This window comes from Sturnus vulgaris, chromosome 3 (assembly GCF_052056855.1).
Source record: "Sturnus vulgaris isolate bStuVul1 chromosome 3, bStuVul1.hap1, whole genome shotgun sequence".
Taxonomy (NCBI): Eukaryota; Metazoa; Chordata; class Aves; order Passeriformes; family Sturnidae; genus Sturnus; species Sturnus vulgaris.
In genome coordinates this window covers 81,495,054-81,511,745 of record NC_142245.1, presented here as the reverse complement: position 1 = coordinate 81,511,745, position 16,692 = coordinate 81,495,054, and the positions used below count along the sequence as shown (strand labels likewise).

Genomic DNA, 16,692 nt, shown 5'->3' with positions numbered 1-16,692 from the left:
GTGAGATGAAAGTGCACAGATTAATTCCCCAGACATCAGAAAAACTGAAGCAAACAAGGATTGCTTTGCTGGGATGTTACATGAGTAAAACAAAGCAGAAACTGCTTGATTGATTTTGGCACCTTGGAGATACCAAAGGCATTTCATCTTTGCAAATATGTAAATCATTTTTTTGGCTACAAAAGTCCCAGCCAGTTGCAGTCAGCCATAAAAGAACTGATCAAGAACAGAAGTGTCAGAATAATTGACTGTTGATAAAAAGAAAGCTAGAAATAATTAAAAGCTAGCAGACTGGCAGACAGTGGCATATAAAAGTTAAAACCATTATCAAATTCATATCTAGTATGAAACTGAAACCTTTTAAAAGAGTAATTACTGATATTTTTTTTTAAATCAGTAACAGACAGTCTGGATGGGATTCAGTTCAATATTATGGTATTTCATTGTCAGCTCTAAAAATTCTTTCACTTATTATATGAGTCTGGCACTGAAACTCTGCTATCATTCACAAATGTATCCCTTTCTCTTCTATCATTCTCTAAGCAAAGACTGAACCATGCATGTACTCAGCTTTGACCAAACCACGAACTTTAATCAGGTCCAATGCCAATTAATTGGTTGTGAGAATCTTTTGCAAATAAGATTGCCAGGGATAATGAAATGGGGGAAAGAGGATGAAAAATGAAATCCTTTTATGTGATTATCTACAGGTTTACTTGGTTACCTCCATTATAATTAATCGTTAATAATCCATTATAATTAAATTGTTAATTTTTTTGGGATCTATTTCAGTCTTCCTCTGATACTAAAAGATCAATATTCTGAGGCCTTCAGCCACCAGACCTCAGGGGATATTCTTGTGCTTGTCATACAGGGTTTAAGATTACATATATAATGGGTATTTAAAATACAAATTACTCAACTAGACACAAGTATCACTGTACTGAACTAGAAAGAATAGAGTGAAAAACTGTCAAAAGAAACATTTCTCCATGTTGACTTAGTCTTTAAAATTAAGGATGACATTCATCCCTCTGCAAAGGAACAACTTTTGTGCAATAGAGATTATGTGGTGTACCAAAATTTAAGGCTGCCTTTCAAATTACAGAAAAACTTCACTGCAAAAGATGCATGTTTAGTGGCCCAGGAACATCCCTGTCCATCCTCAGCACAGGAGCAGCCATCCTTGGCAGAAGCTGGAGGGAAGTTTCTATTATGTGCATTTAAATATTAAAAATGCCTTATTAACTGTACCATATTCCTAGGAAGTTCCAAGAACCCTCTTGCCTTACCTACCCTACCCTACCCTGCTCTTGGTATTGCCTGAGAAAACAAAACAAAAAGCAGTAAAAGCCTCTGTAGCACATTACTGAAATGCTCAGACAGTGGTGAACCTTATGAATATCCCAACATTCTCACATTCTGCCTCTTCTCAATTAGCTGACACAAAAGAATTTACTATCTTTCAAGTTCAAGCCCATGGACTTGGCTACTAATACAGCTAAACATGACACTATGGCAGCTTAAAGAAGACACAAAACGTGTTCACCACACATCACACATTTATGTAATCAGTGGGATTAACAGAAAAATATATGGGAATTGAGAATAGGGGCATGGAATGTGGGAGAGATTACCCACTAATGTGTTTATATAGGTAAGTATATATTCATGAGACAGACTGTGATTGTGTGATAATTCAGAAATTCAGAACTAAATCAGTCCCTACTGATTACGTATAATCTTCAAGTACACAAGAGTGCAAAACCAACTTTAAAGTGTCTCTTAACTAAGCATGAAAATTTCCATTTGAATGCACTGAAATACTTAAGACAGTAAGATTCAAAGTCGCACACTTTAAGTGGCAACATTGTAATGATATTATGATGTGCAAAACTTCCTTACCCATCTTTGGAAAACAGTTTCAAAAGGTGAAAGCATTCTGAATAAACTTTAAAAGACCAAGCAACAACCCCAAATCAGTATCTACAACACTGTAAATTCTCTAGAAGGAATTATAGAACACAACTACGGACAGTATAACAAACACAGCCTCCATCACCAGCTCTTTTACCACAACATAGCAGAAAAGTTGGTCATCAGGCTTGGTTTAATGAAAACAGATGGTTCCCATGGGGGGAAAATAAAATTTACAGGAGAATGAAAACACAGCTGCACTTGAACTAAAATTAAAAAGCCACAAAGGAAAAATTCAGCAACAAAAGCCTGATAAGTGACTTCGTGGCAACTTTGAGGGTGGGAGAAGAAAAAGGTGGAAACTGCAACCAGGTCAACGACAGTTCCCAGGTTGTTTTTCTTTGGATAGAACTGATTGAAATTTTACAAAAAGTAGATGAAAGGAGAAACAATGTTTAACTCTATAATCATACATTGCAAAATTAATGATCAAAGGCCAGCATAGAATATAAATGATGTAGAAATTAGTTTAGTTGGACAAAGTAACTGCTGAGTCTTCAGAAATTCTGTTATTTTTCATACGGCTAAAGCAACTGATCAGAATGTTTCTAGTACTGAAAAGGTCTCCCTCCTGCACATAAAATTCTTTTGATCAAGCAGGTTTTGCTGAGGCAAATTTTAAGGGACTCTAATTGATCAGGTTTCCACTGATACATGTTCTTAGTAAGAAATAAGTGTCAAGTTTAGTTTATGCAAAATTTGATTAACTCGTATCTATGCTCTGATTTTGGTAATTCTTACTTTTGTAATAATGAAAGGGTTTGTAATATTAGAGTTTTTCTGATTTTATCTTATTCTCATAAGTCTTCCTCATTTTAGTTCTCTTATCTTATTTCTTAGAGTTTGGAAAGTTATTCAAGCCTTGCAGCATTTTTCTGCAATCAGCTAAAGCCAAAAATAATTTCCTAAGTGAACCTAAATCACAGCATACCCTATCAGGCCAGAAAAAGGAATCAGGAATAATTTAATTATTTACTCACTATATATATAACTTCCCAGCAATTAAATCTCAAGCTTCTTGAGGCTTACATTGTATTTTCTTTCTTTGGAGAGAGGGTATTCAGGGGGAAACATTTTGCTGCGGAAGAAAACCAAGAAAGGACTTGCAGAGCCCTTGACCAAGGACATGTTTCTCTATGTCCAGCCCAGGACTTGCACTGACAGATGCCCCTCAAACACAACACAGCAGCAAGCACCCACTCATTCTCAAGCCCCTCAGGACAGCCAGATGGGAAAACTGGTGCTGCCAGGTCTTCCAGGAACACAAGCAATGACGTGAAATATGCACCGTCGGTTCCTGCTGCTTGCATCAACATCTGGCCACAAATTCAGCCCTAATCTACCTCAGACAGCTGTTATGTCTGGCAATCACAAACAGTTCACAAATACACTCCAGGCAGGACATGAAATTCAGTGGACTGCTTTCTGGACAAAATCCAAATTAAAGCTCCACCAAGAAGAATAAGCAGAGGAAAGGAACATGAGGCTGTGTGAGACACTGATTGGTTTTGGCATTGCTTGAGAGTGCAGAAGCTCGAAGGTGGTGAGGAAAGAATGCAGTCACCGAGTCACTAAAAATTTAGAACCTATGAAAGGAATGAGTCTCTGTGTACCAAGAGCAACAACCCAGATTCTCAGCTGACTGGCAAATTAGCAGTGAGAGGTGTGAAGAGACTGGGACAAGAAACCGGGGAGCGAGAAGAAAGGCTGGTTAGCCACCTCGGCTGGACGGACATGCAGCAGAAACCTCTTTTACTGCCTCATGGCTGTGAAGTTCCTACACTTCTGCCCCTGTTAGTTTGTTTCCCTGATCACCAGGAGGTGATTTTAGTTCAATTGTATAATTTCATATGCCCAGATTCTGTGGTGAAAGAAATGATGCAACCTGACTCCTTTTAGGCAGCCTCAAGGTTTCTGCAGCCACAGACAATACACAGGCCTTCAGTCATTTGTTTGGACATAAAATCACTTCAAAATTATTATATGAAAACCAAAAGGATAAAAAATACTCATTAAACAAACAAAAAAAGCACCAGAGAAAAAATCGATCTGTGTCCTAGATACCTGCATTCTTCTGTGCCTGCTCAGGCTTACTTTTATGTCTTCTGGCAAGAGATGACCAAGATGACCTTGGTAATATTTGCTCATCTCAATGTCTATGATTATACTATTTTCCCTTTAACAGTATGAGTGAAAGGTGCTGTGTTGCTGTTCAATAAGCCAGCAGACACTGCCTGCAGAATGCATCCTCCTGATGCACAGTTGTGTGAAGCACAAAAGACTTTTAATGTCAGATATCCAAAGAACACTGTGAAGTGTGGTACTAAAAATGATGACCACAAATACTGCAAACTGACCAGCAAGGTAAAAAAGCAAAGGCAACTGGCTTCTCATCCATTTCCTTTAAGTAGCTCACAAACTATTAAATACGTAACTAACTTTTAAAACATACCAGTTTCTTTATTCTGGCACATGGAATTAATATGTTTCTTTATTTTGGCACATGGAAAGAATGAGGTAAGGGTGACTGATGAAGTCTCTCAGCAGCTTCAAATTCTGACCAGTGTTGATAGCACTGCAGACCACAACATCTGCGACATGAGCTGTGTCACTGTGCAGAGAAGCTTTTTGTTGCAATGCATCTCAGTTCTTGCAGAACGATGAATTGCCTGCCATCCTAGTAATGTATCTATATATCTTTGTCCAAGACTGTGCTAACAATAATAATCACATTTAGATGGGAAATATTAAACCCCAAAGTTGAACATTTCCTTTCTTACATGTTTTTTAATACACTGATAATTTTTTTTTCTTTATGTGTTCATCCCTAATAGAAATAGAAAAGGAACTCCAAGCATAATCATCCCCCCTGCCAAGTAACATGGCAGTCTGTCATTAATTTAATAAACTTCAGAAAAGAAAAACAACTCGCTATGCCAAGAGAGATATTGTTGTAGTTACTTTCACAAAGAATATGTTCTTGTCTTTATCTACAGAATGCAAGTAGTGTAGTGATATTTAAAGTAATGACAAAATTGTATTACCTTTACGACTAATCCCTTTGAGTCAACCAACCATATTCTTTTGATAGCTGCATCTTTGGATAGCCCTTCTTTTTCCATAGCCATAAGAATGAGGTTTGCTATCCCCAATGCAGCCTGAAGGAAAAAGAAAAAAAGTAGAGTACAAAACAAGAAATGAAAGAAATCCCCTGCTCACATGTTTCATTTTCCCACTATTTTAGATAACTTTTCTAATTTTAATAAACAATAAAACGGAATCATTATTTTTTCATAAAATAAACCAAATGAACTGTTGTTACCATTTGGTAATTGGAAAACATAATGCAGAAGATAAATCTTAAATCATATAGATAAATCATGGTATAGATAAATCTTCAGTTGGCTCTTAGAGTGTGATGAGCACAATAAATGTTGAAGCTGGAAACTAGAAAATGCTACAACTAACATTTATTCCACACAATGACACTTCCAGCCCTGGAAGTGTTCAAGGCCAGGTTGGATGGGGCTCTCAGGAACCTGGTCTAGTGGAAGGCTCCCTGCCTATGACAGCAGGAGTTGAGCTAGATGATCTTTAAGATCCCTTCCAATCCAAACATTCTATCATTCTATGATATTCATCTCAAATACATAAAATATTTTTTCTTCTTTGAAATTTTTGTAATTTAAACTAAAGGAAATAACAGTCTGCATACCAGAAAGTAAAACACAAGAGCTTTTGCTCTTATCTTTTTCTAAGATGTCCATCAGGAAGGTAAGCCTCCTTTTACCTACCATTCATGTGTTTTGTAACTCTAGACTTGGCTGTGCTCCCAGTCAAAGCAGGGGGAAGAAAAACTCACATATCAATCTTTTGCTGAAACGTGCTTCATTCTTACTGGATTTTTTATTTCATCTAACAGATTAAATGTCATACAGGTACAGATTGAAAACCAGGCAACAAAACAAGCAAAACAAGACTGCTCAATATTTCTGATTATAGACCTGTATATGTATTTTTTGGGATTGGTTCTGTTTCTTGTTCTTTATGACTGAGTTTCACAGAGAACCAAGTGAGATTGCCCTTTTTTTTTGTTAAGAAATAAGTAGTTTTACCAAAAAAAACCACCTGCAGCAGGAGTGATAGCTTCAATTACCTCTTTGCAGGAACAGCCACACTAAATATTGACCAAAAAAAACCACATTAGAACATAAATTCATCTGCTTGTGGAACATGGAACAAAACCAGGGGAAGGAACTCCAGAGAGATGGATAGTCTTGATGCAGTAAGGTGGTGACATGGCAGATATGGATGCAAGCCATTTTGAAAACTGCAGACATAGCACCAAATATTTAATGAAATTAAAGAAGCCAGCATGGGGTTGTAGGCCTCAAACTAGAGATGACAAGCCACACTGTAGATAAGTTCAGCCTGCACTTGTATGTCAGCAGCTTAGAAATTAATACTGAAAAATTAGTATAAAAAAATAATGTGCATAAAGATCTTCAGAAACGGATGACTTTAATATGCAGAGTACTGAAAAACAATATTCAATGACAAAAAAATCAAAAGGGCAGTTCTTACTAAAAAATGCTGACTCAAGTAAATACATTATATTTACTTTCTCCACTGTATTTCCTCGTCTTTCAAACAATGTTTTTTGCTTGGTTATATTGAGAGCAGTTCAATCATTTACAGTGGAAGACCTAAAACTTGAATTTCTAAAAAGAGAACTAATCTCCAAAAAAATGTCTTATGAAAAATAAACGGCTTCGCCAGATGATCTGAGATTTTTCTGTTAATTTACCTCTGAACTAAAAAACAACTTTCAGCAGGTGTTAGTAATCATTCTACCTACTTAATCTTCTTGTTTATTAGACACATGTAACTCAATTAAACATTAATAAAAGTCATCATACTACAATTTTCCCCATGTATAAAAATACCTACCTCTCCAGCTCCCTGGAACAAAACTGTGTGATCTGACAATTTGTTCTTGGTGATGCGCAGAGCTGCAAGAAGACCTGCAACAGCAACAGATGCAGTTCCTGAAATTAAAAAAAAAACAAAAAACAAACAACTGGTTATTCTCGAAACAATTACAAAACTTTACATTTTAAGTAATACCACAGCATCTTTTGGCTAAAAGATAGAAGTACTGAGGGTAGTAATAAATAGTTGAGTGAAGTTAGAGTTTGCTCTACTTTATTATTCCAAAAGTTAAATGTAAGTGAGAATATCATCAGAGTAACATTAAATAAAATACAACTGATTGGTTCTATGGATGAGTATAATGGCTAGGCCATTCAAACTCTTGTAAAATATTCTACTTATGACCTTTTTTAGAACGAAGGGTGCAAGAACCCAGAGAGCAGTATTTTGAAGAAATCTGGATACTGAAAATTAAGTTACTGGTTTCAAACTTCAAATAAATATACTTCAAGTACGGTACAAGGCTAAAATAAAACTTTAGTTCTCATGAGGAGGTTGTCAGAGTAGAATATCAAACTGAACATTTACAGAGAAGCTAAACTAGCTGCAAGAATAAGGTCAGCTTATTTAAGACTTCAGTCCACTGTAACAGGAGTTTCAGTTTAGTATCTTCTAAAACATTGGAGGTACCTTTTAAATCTATCTTTGAGTGATGCCACAGAGGAAAAAAGGCTAACATTTAGTTTTATGATTTAGCCTGAGGAGGTCTTTCTTCTCCAAATCAGAACCCCAGAGAACAAGATACCTGTCTCTCTTCGAATGGAGAAAATTTGGTCATCATTGTGAGAAACAGCTATTAATAAAAAGTAGAGCAAAAAAAGAATTCAAGCAGCCATCTAACTCAAACTTGTTCACAGTGGCAGGGTAAATCTAACCTCTGTGATTCCCAACATATCTTTGACTAACTTGTCCTTAAGGTCGACTTTCAAATTCTCTTCTATTCCTCAGCAAGTTATTCCAGCGCTTAACTGTATTTTAGGTTGAAAATTTCAAATATAAACACTTCTTCTATTTTGGCCTCTTATCTACTACTGGAAAGCCTGTTATTTTCAAAAAGTAATTTATTACATTTGAAGACTCATGGTATTCCAATCAGCTTTTCTTACCTGGAACAATCCCAATTCTCCCACTCTTTCAGAAAGTTAAGTTTTCTTAACTTGAACTTCTGCACCCAAATCAATACACTGCACTGTGGGTGAATTGTCAGCACTGCTGAGTCAAGCTGTCAGCCTCTGTCATGCTCAAGAAAGTTGTGTTTAGTCACCAGGACCTCATATCTGTCTCTTCTGATCCAAAGACTGAAGATGACTCCTCCCCAACAAAGCCTACTGGAAGGTGAAGACTTTCTTTCATGTGTTTGTGACTTCATGCAACAAGCTTGTATTTTTCACAAATTATTATCATCGCTAAAGCATAAGGTGAGCCCATAAAAAAAAAAAAAAAGACTCTATTCCTGTAAGGAACTTGGATCCTATAAAGACATCCCGTTTATGGGAATGTAGTAGTGAGGTAGATAACACCTCCAGCAAAGTTGTGTTTTTAGAGGAGATTGTGAAGAACCAATTGCAGACAGCACTGATTTCTCTAGGACTGAAAATGCTGTCCAAACACTTACAATTAGGTACTGAAAGTCAAAACATGGATTTCAACAGTCTTTGAAGATTTATAATGCCTATCTGATTCAGAGAGAGCTGGACCACAGGGAGGTGAACACAGGCCCTGCAACATCCAGTTCCAGGAATAAGAATCTAATACTTCCCTCTCTGGGCAGCAGCTGTCACTGACTGACTCAAGGAAATCAAAGATGAGGCCATGAATTATTCTGAGGAGCCTGCAAGAACTTGCAAGGAGATCTGCTGGCTCCTACAAGTCTGTTCCTGATCACCACTGCCCTAACTGCAATTGCCTACAAGCCACATAGTTGAGGGGAAAATTCACATTGCTACTGATTTTTCCTTCATAAAAAGTGGAAAATGGGTATGACCAGCCCAACAAAAGCACTTGGTCCAGAATCTGCATATTGGACAGGTGCCCTCAACATACAGCTCCCCTAAATTTGCTATTCACAAGTCTATTTTCTCATAAACAAGGTGAATTTTAAAACTGAGACTGCAGTAATCCCCACATTAAACTCTATGAGATGCTCAAAACAGGCATTCATACAGCAGGCACATAGACTATTGACTTTCAAATACACATAGCTAAAACTGCAGGACCTAAAAGAACAGAAGCCTGGTACTGGGTAAATCTTTTCTTCTATGGCATCATTTGGGTGTTGTAGGCTGGGTTTGAATCTGTGATTTGCAGGTAGGATCATCTGAGTTTCAAAAATGGTTACTTTTTCAAGAATAAAAGGTAATGCTTAATAAAGTTTAAGCATGCATTCTGAAGTTAGAAAGTCACTTTTTGAATTATATCCACTTAAACAGTTAAAAAACATGTGTCTTCAGAATTAAGTTTGTTACGTGCTTTGATGATGACTTTTCACTTCAGTCATCAGAAATATAGGACACCTTGTTCTCAGCCCACTTAATGTTTAGACCATACAAATTTGGCATTTTTTGCTTCTTTAGTCATTTTAATGACTTGTTCTGTCCCTGATTTCTAAATAAAAAAAAATCTTAAAAATGGTTCCTCTGAGGCATGGCTTTGGGAACAACAGCCATCAGGCTGACACACTTCCACCCCACAGTCTCCAAGAACTAGCTTGTTTCTTTCCCAGATGAAATTAAGTCTTCCCCTAACAAGTGCCAAGCTGGCAAAGACCAAAAATGGCAAAAAAGAGAAGTCTGAGCATGCTCTCAGTTTCCCTTGGTATTCTAACAAACAATCCTCATAACCAGCAAGAAAAAAATCCCATGGTCTCACTGGATGCCGATTTTTTTCTCCTATTTTATATTACACAGCTGTGCTTGAAGGGGAGGAGGAGGAGGAGGGAGCCTACATAACACAGCTTATTCCTAGGACCATCGATCTGATCTCCTGAAAAGGAAAGCTGAGCTGGAACATTGTATGATCCCTGTTTTCCTTGAAGTTGTGGCCACCACAGCACCCTGCTCCCCATCAGAGGAGTTCTCAGAGAGCCATGAAAGCTGCTCTTCAAGCTGCTTTGTGGTGACAGAGTCAAAATGAAACACCACAGATTTATAATGAATGGGAATGCTGGGATACCACTTATCTTCATGGTTGATGTACTGATGCTAAGCCTGTTAGCCAGAAAAATGGACTGTCATTAAGTATTACCAGTTGGGATATTTTTACAACTCTATCACTACATGATCTTCTGCTTTAAGGAAAAATAGAAGATATATGAAACACAAATAAAATCCTGCACTGAATGTCAATAACATTTTGCATTGAATATTTGAATGGGATATGAGCTAGTGTTACCTGTATGTTCATCATGAGAGTGATTCAGAACAAAGGTTAAAATAGCATAGATAAAGGCTTAGATATGACATTTCTCTCAAATCATGATTTGCACAGAATTGCTCTAAAAAGGGCGTTTAAAAGTATTCCACACTGATTTTATTTAGTCTTTTCACTCTGAAAGGAATAATAACCCAGTTTATTAGATTACTGAACCCACTATCACTGCTGCTGGCAGTGGCTGTCATCACTCCTCGTCAGCAACTTCCCTTATTCCTTCCCACTGAAAGGGGGGCACTGGCAGCCTGAATAGCAGATCTGTTTAACCGGAACTGCTCTGACTAACGCCATGACCTTAAATTTCACCCTGAATACTGGCTCAAGATTTTGAAATGAATCAAAATGCAATTCACATCCATCTGCCAAGGCAGATGCAAACCTCTTCTTGCGGACATCACGAGGCACAAACAGAATTTTGTCGCTTTTCTGATGGTCATCACTGTAGGAGGAGAGAATCAGCTTGGCCAGAGCACAGGTTTAATCCCTTGTGTGCCAGATAAGATAGACATTGTTCAAGGATATGGTTCTGAAAACCCATTCTATTGTCCACAGGTTTCTAGAAGAATAACCAAAGCAAATTTAACAAAGGGTATTTTCCTAAAGCAGTGTCAACTGCTGCAACAGCAAACATTTCATTATAGTTTTCTAGGAAGGTAAGTCACGTCTTGCATAAACACAATAGATGTGAAATTTCAAGGTACACTACTCTATACCAAGTCTTTGTTTCCTGTGCAAGATTTTTTAGCCTTGTTACAGTAAACTGCTCAACTGAGCATGAATATGTTACAGGAAATCCATGGCCTTTTGGGGTTGACACATTATAAATGCTTGGGAGCACAGAGTACTTTTTTAGCATATATAATTGAACAAAAAAATTGGGGGAAAAAGCCCCAAAATGTGAGGAATAAGAGCTTAATTTATATTGGATATAATTTTATTTAAATTAGTGAGAAATGGCTTATTGCACTGTTGCCTTTGTCCGTTATTTAAAGTTCCAAAAAAAAAAGTTTCTTTATGTAATCTTACCTATCTCATTTTAAAAAGCTAGCAAACAATAAGAGGGGAAAACTTTCTGCAGCACATCCAAAAACCTGAGGTATTCATTCTGGACTAAAAGATCAGCAAGTGGTAAAAGCAAAATTCGTATTTCTCAGTACACAGCATAATAGAAATCACATGTTAACATTGCCAGCCATCCAAATAGCACTTCAGAGAGTCACAGGGAAAAAAATCCATTCCCATCTCCTACACTTAAAGGGAAAAAGTAAAGATCCTATGGAAAAGGTGAGATCTCAGTTGCTGGAGAGGCAAATGCTACATCTGTGGGTAGTTCAAAAGGACCCTCTTTTAAGAGATGGGATCTCCTTCTTCTTGCCATGAATGGGCTTCTCAAAGCTGCGTGTGCACACTGCCCTGCTCTGCAGTGAGCAGTGAAACGAGGGGAAAGGCTCTAGGCAAGGAGAAATGTAGCCTTCCTAAAACACCAACTGTTTGGCACATTTGGAAATGGATACAGAGTCCCAGCAGCATGGGATGGCTGAGCCTGGGAGGGCATTTGGTGAGACTCCTTGTCCCAGAACATTGAGAGAATGGATTTTATTTTAAACCCATAATGAGCAAAAAATGAAACAGAGGAATACTTGTGCATACATGTGCTTGTGTGTACACCTGGAAAATTACACAAAAGCTACAGTAGGAGAGTTACTTGAAAACATACTGATTTCAATGTAAATTTACCACTGTATAACAAAGAGATGATATCCTGAGACAAATACACTTCACATAACCCTACAGCATATGTTTTAATAGGATTTTTAAAAATTATTTTAATTTTTAAATTATTTCATTTTAAAAATCTCAGCATGTTTCACTTGAAAGCCAATGTCTCTGAAAGTAAAGCACATGTTTATGGAAGAAGTTTTCTACATTATGCATGTCTTATCAGAATTTGAGATATATGATATAAATATCTGAGCTGTTATATGTCATTCCACTCTGCATTTTTCAAAATCTTGGTCAGAAAAAAAACTGGAAGCCTTATGTCCATCACAGCTGTAACAACAAATCAAAATCTTCAATACAATTTGATTTCAAAAACTGAAATTTCCAGGTGCCAAATGTATATATTTTTATATTAATGTTAAAAGAATTGATTCTTTAAAAGGACAATGCTTGTGGCACAGAAATTCTGATTTCTGAGAATGGCACTGAATTAACATTGAATTGTTCACAACATAACTTACAGGTATAATTTTCCTTAGTTCTTCAAATGGCATTTTGCTGAGCACTTAACATATATTTTAAATAAAATTAAAATTAAAATATAAAATGAAATAATTATATTAAGTTATATGTGGTCTACATTTTTTATTTTAGGTCTCTTTCTTTTCACAAAATGTTGATGCAATCAAGCAACACAGCTGTTAAAAACTAATGACATCTAAGGTCATGACGGATACCAAAGTTAATTCCAATCCGGTGCAATCTTTCTGTGTAAATATTTTTATTGGCATAAAATACAGGCCCTGTGTTCATAATGGGGGAAAGCATTGCAACTGTGGGCACAGTGAAGTTATAAGAACTGTAACTCGAGTATTACAGAGCAGAGAAAGACTTATTTTACATTGATTGTCTTTACTACAGAAGTTTGTCATTGTGAATTGAGACAAATTTTAGGTACAGAAGGGGGGGAAAGATCAAAACAATTCTAATAATTGAAATAATTTAAATAATTGGCCTATAGAGAGGCAGCAAAGCTAGATAAATTTATGCCACTATTTGAAAGGTATCCATGTCAAAAATGATGGCAACCAGTGACTGTGAGCACACATATTGAGAAAGCAAGAAAATTACAGCCTGAAAAATATTCCAGGCCAGAGCTTCTGAGTTCTGTTCCCAGCCTGATAAGCTGGTCCAGCTGAAGGCTAGGGAGAATTTCTCCCAGGGAGATAACTTGGTCAAAATAGAGAGGAATTTAATAACAAAGATAGAACACCTGTTGGGGTGTGTGACCAGGCCCTGGGAATGGGGTGTCTTCTCTCTGAACCAATCATCTTTTTCTACTCTTGGAGTCGCAAGTCATGCTATAAAACCAAGTGTGTTTCTGAATAAACTTGTCTCATTCCTATCATGAAAGACGACCATGTATCTGTGCATCTTATTTCTGCCGCATCTAAAGGGTTAATACCCATTTCCAAGGCTACAAGTGACCACATGATAAGCACCAAGAGACCTACAGCATACAAATTCACATCTCTTAAGACATGCAAACTTGCCTTAAACCACTGATTGTGCTCAGGTAGCAAAAACTCTTTGAACAGACTCACCAAAGTCAAAATGGGTGTGGAAAGGGAGCACAATGTCACGCTGGGTTTGCAAGGGGCAGGAAGGTGTGGCCCAAGCCAATCCCACCCACAAGCAGGATTTCAGCACTGCCTTATACCTAGGACTTCAATTTTAGCAGATCTTAAGGGACTTGCCCAATCTCTCTGCAGCAGGAAAGGGTTAGTCTCTTTAAGGAAATTTTCAAACTGTGAATCCCAAGCCAGCTTCTTTTGAGGGTGGTCAGGCAGAGAACATTTCTCACCCCGAAAATCAGCTTTGTTTGGCAACACACGCCCCATGGGTCCATTCCCAGGTGGGTGTTGGAAAGAAAAAAACCATCACGTATCACATCTTCTAGAAAATTCCACTCTTTCCTTATGACACCTTCTTCCTAAACATAATGGAGATAAGCAAAGCTAGAAACCTGACCTAATTCAGGAATTTCTAAATGCTGTGAAGTTTGCCATTACAAAATTAATTCATATTTCTCCCTTATGGGAAATTATGATCAACATTCCCCTCAGTTTTGGAAAAGGCTCTCTAATAGTCAGAATCAGATAAAAGTATTTGTTTTAAACCAAAGGCTTTCTCTGATTTTCATTTCCAATAATCTGTCTCTATATTTCAGAGAAAGAGAAAAAAAAGCATCAAGCTGATTTGTGGTCAGGAAAAAAAACAGATGGGAATCCAAGGGAAAAAGTGAATATTTTCTCCCTAAGGAAACATTGCTATTGTGTTTGTAAGAAGATATTTTGAAAATAAAAATATGGAGAAATTATTATAATTTCAGAGGGAAGAAATTCACCACTTATCCAAAAGCAAAGATGCTTTCTAAAATGCTGAAGTACAAACAATTTTATTTTTCCAATATAGATTTATACCATTTGGTCAGAATCCTGTTCAGCTTTGTTCTCAATTCCTTGTGTCTAGAGAGGTAATGCAGAAAAAGTTACAAAGTTTTCTCCAAAGTAAAGGATGTGACGATACTGTAGCAGGGACGGAGACTGTTTCCAGAAATTCTTAAATATGTCTACAGGTGATCCTTAATGGTCAATCTTTAGTGATTTTCTGTGATCAGTGTTTTGGCAGACCTTTTCCAAATGTTCTGCAATCATCAATTGGGGCAGTCTGACCCCTTGTAAATAGCTGTGAGCTAAGAGAAAGCAACTGCATTTGTCCAAGTCACTACCTGCAGATGGGTATATGCAGCTTGCTATGTTTTCTTGACCTTTTTTAGTGCCTGTCAGAAATCGGGATCATATATTAGGGTATTTTTTAGATTTGAGATACTGAAAGGTCCTCAATGCATCACTAAGATATATAGGAATACTTTCTCTGAATATCTTACATAGAGAAAAAAATCCTCAAGCCTTTCTATGAAAGATATTAAACATTTCTTTTGATCTTAAAGTAGCTTTGTCTTGAAAAATATTAGTACTAGGAGAAACTGTGTTTAAAATACCATGTAAGCACCATCTTCAGAAGATGATGGCAAATTAGATGCAATGTTATGTTTCTTTGCTTTTATTGGCCTAGCACTACTTGTCAGCTTTACTGCTGTAGAAAATACAACTTGCATACAGAGAAAGCCACTCTTCCAAGTAGCCTGGAAAAAATCATGCTATTTATAATCTGAAAATCTCTAAGGATTTATAAAGAAATCAGCATCATCCATTCTAATTATAGCTGCTAGGTGAAAGATCCTTAGGGTTTATAAAGTTGCAATAGGAAGAGGGATAAAAGATCAATGGGCTGTTTTTCTACTTCCCCATTAAAGCAGATGACATACTATGAAAAAATAAGTTACTGAAGGCAACTATGGGGATATGATGACAAATGACAGAGACCAGAAATAAATGCATCCACTTTCACCTCTTGGAAGCTACACAAATATTAAGGATGGAGATCACCCGAAGTCACAGGCATTGTTTGTGAAAATATCAAAGGCCCCACGAGCACAAATTAGATTGCAGAAAACGAATAAATTAAAAGACTGCACATGGCTGCACTTCTAAGGAAAGCCAATAGCTGCTGCAGCAGCTCAGACAAAAGCCAAAGGGATATCTTCCAACACTTCTCTATGTCAAGACACCTCCTTCCAAGGTGCATGAGAGAGAATGAAGTGGTCTGAAAATGTAAATACACAAAAGGCCTTGTCAAGTAAGTTTACCCATAGTTAGTACACTTTTGCTGAAAAACCTCCATTTCTCTGAAACCACATTCTACTTGAGCCTCTTTCTGCTTTGGATTAAGGACCTTCATTGTGCAAGGAAAGGGAATTCCCTGTGGGAGCTGAGCCTCTAAACAACCAGGGAAACTTCCAGATGCTGTTTGGCTTGCTATGATGAAGTGCTGTAGCCATGGCTACACTCAGACCCTTCAGGGTAGGAAGCACCATGCTTCTTACAAAGGGAAATGACATTTTATAATTAGTTTATTTCCCATCAGGGAGGTTGTCCTTCATAATCTCTTTCAGATGCAGAAACAGGCTTATAACACGATCACAGTTCATGTGGATAGTCAAATCCCTAACACCAGAAAGACAAGGACTATTTGAATCCACTGCCATGTACTGAGTCACTGAAATAGGACCTAGGTCCCAAGCATGACTCAATAAGGACTTCTGGAAAACTCTAGCTCCTAATAGTTGGCTTGAAGTGTCACAGAAAACCATGAGAAATGAAGACAGGTTAACTTCCATTTTTGACCTGTCACTGCTAAAATCTTCTTATACCCAAGAAAACATAAGGGATAGAGGCAGCTGGACACTGAGGGCCCTCTCTGGGTACCTCTCTCCAGCAGCTCATCTGACTTCAGATTCCTCTCAAGGATGGGAGCCTGTGCCCTAGAGGAAGTTATACACTTACTGCCCTAGAGAAAGTTATTTTCCAGAGCTCTTTTCTTGACCAGATATAAGACAACCCAAGTAGCAGCATACACCACTTCAGCCCTACTTGTCTGTCTTCTCAG

The 16,692-nt window shown here is 37.3% G+C and overlaps 1 protein-coding gene across 2 annotated transcripts in view; it reads right to left on the bottom strand.

Moving 5' to 3' along the window:
• ME1 (malic enzyme 1) overlaps nucleotides 1-16,692 on the bottom strand; it is a 150,680-nt gene that overhangs the window by 18,704 nt on the left and 115,284 nt on the right. For both annotated transcript variants that reach the window (XM_014877783.2, XM_088162101.1), the window contains exons 8-9: nucleotides 6,928-7,025; nucleotides 5,022-5,135 (exon numbers count right to left, since the gene is read on the bottom strand). In XM_014877783.2, coding sequence (XP_014733269.1) covers nucleotides 5,022-5,135; nucleotides 6,928-7,025 — 212 coding nt within the window. The remainder of the gene's footprint in view (nucleotides 1-5,021; nucleotides 5,136-6,927; nucleotides 7,026-16,692) is intronic.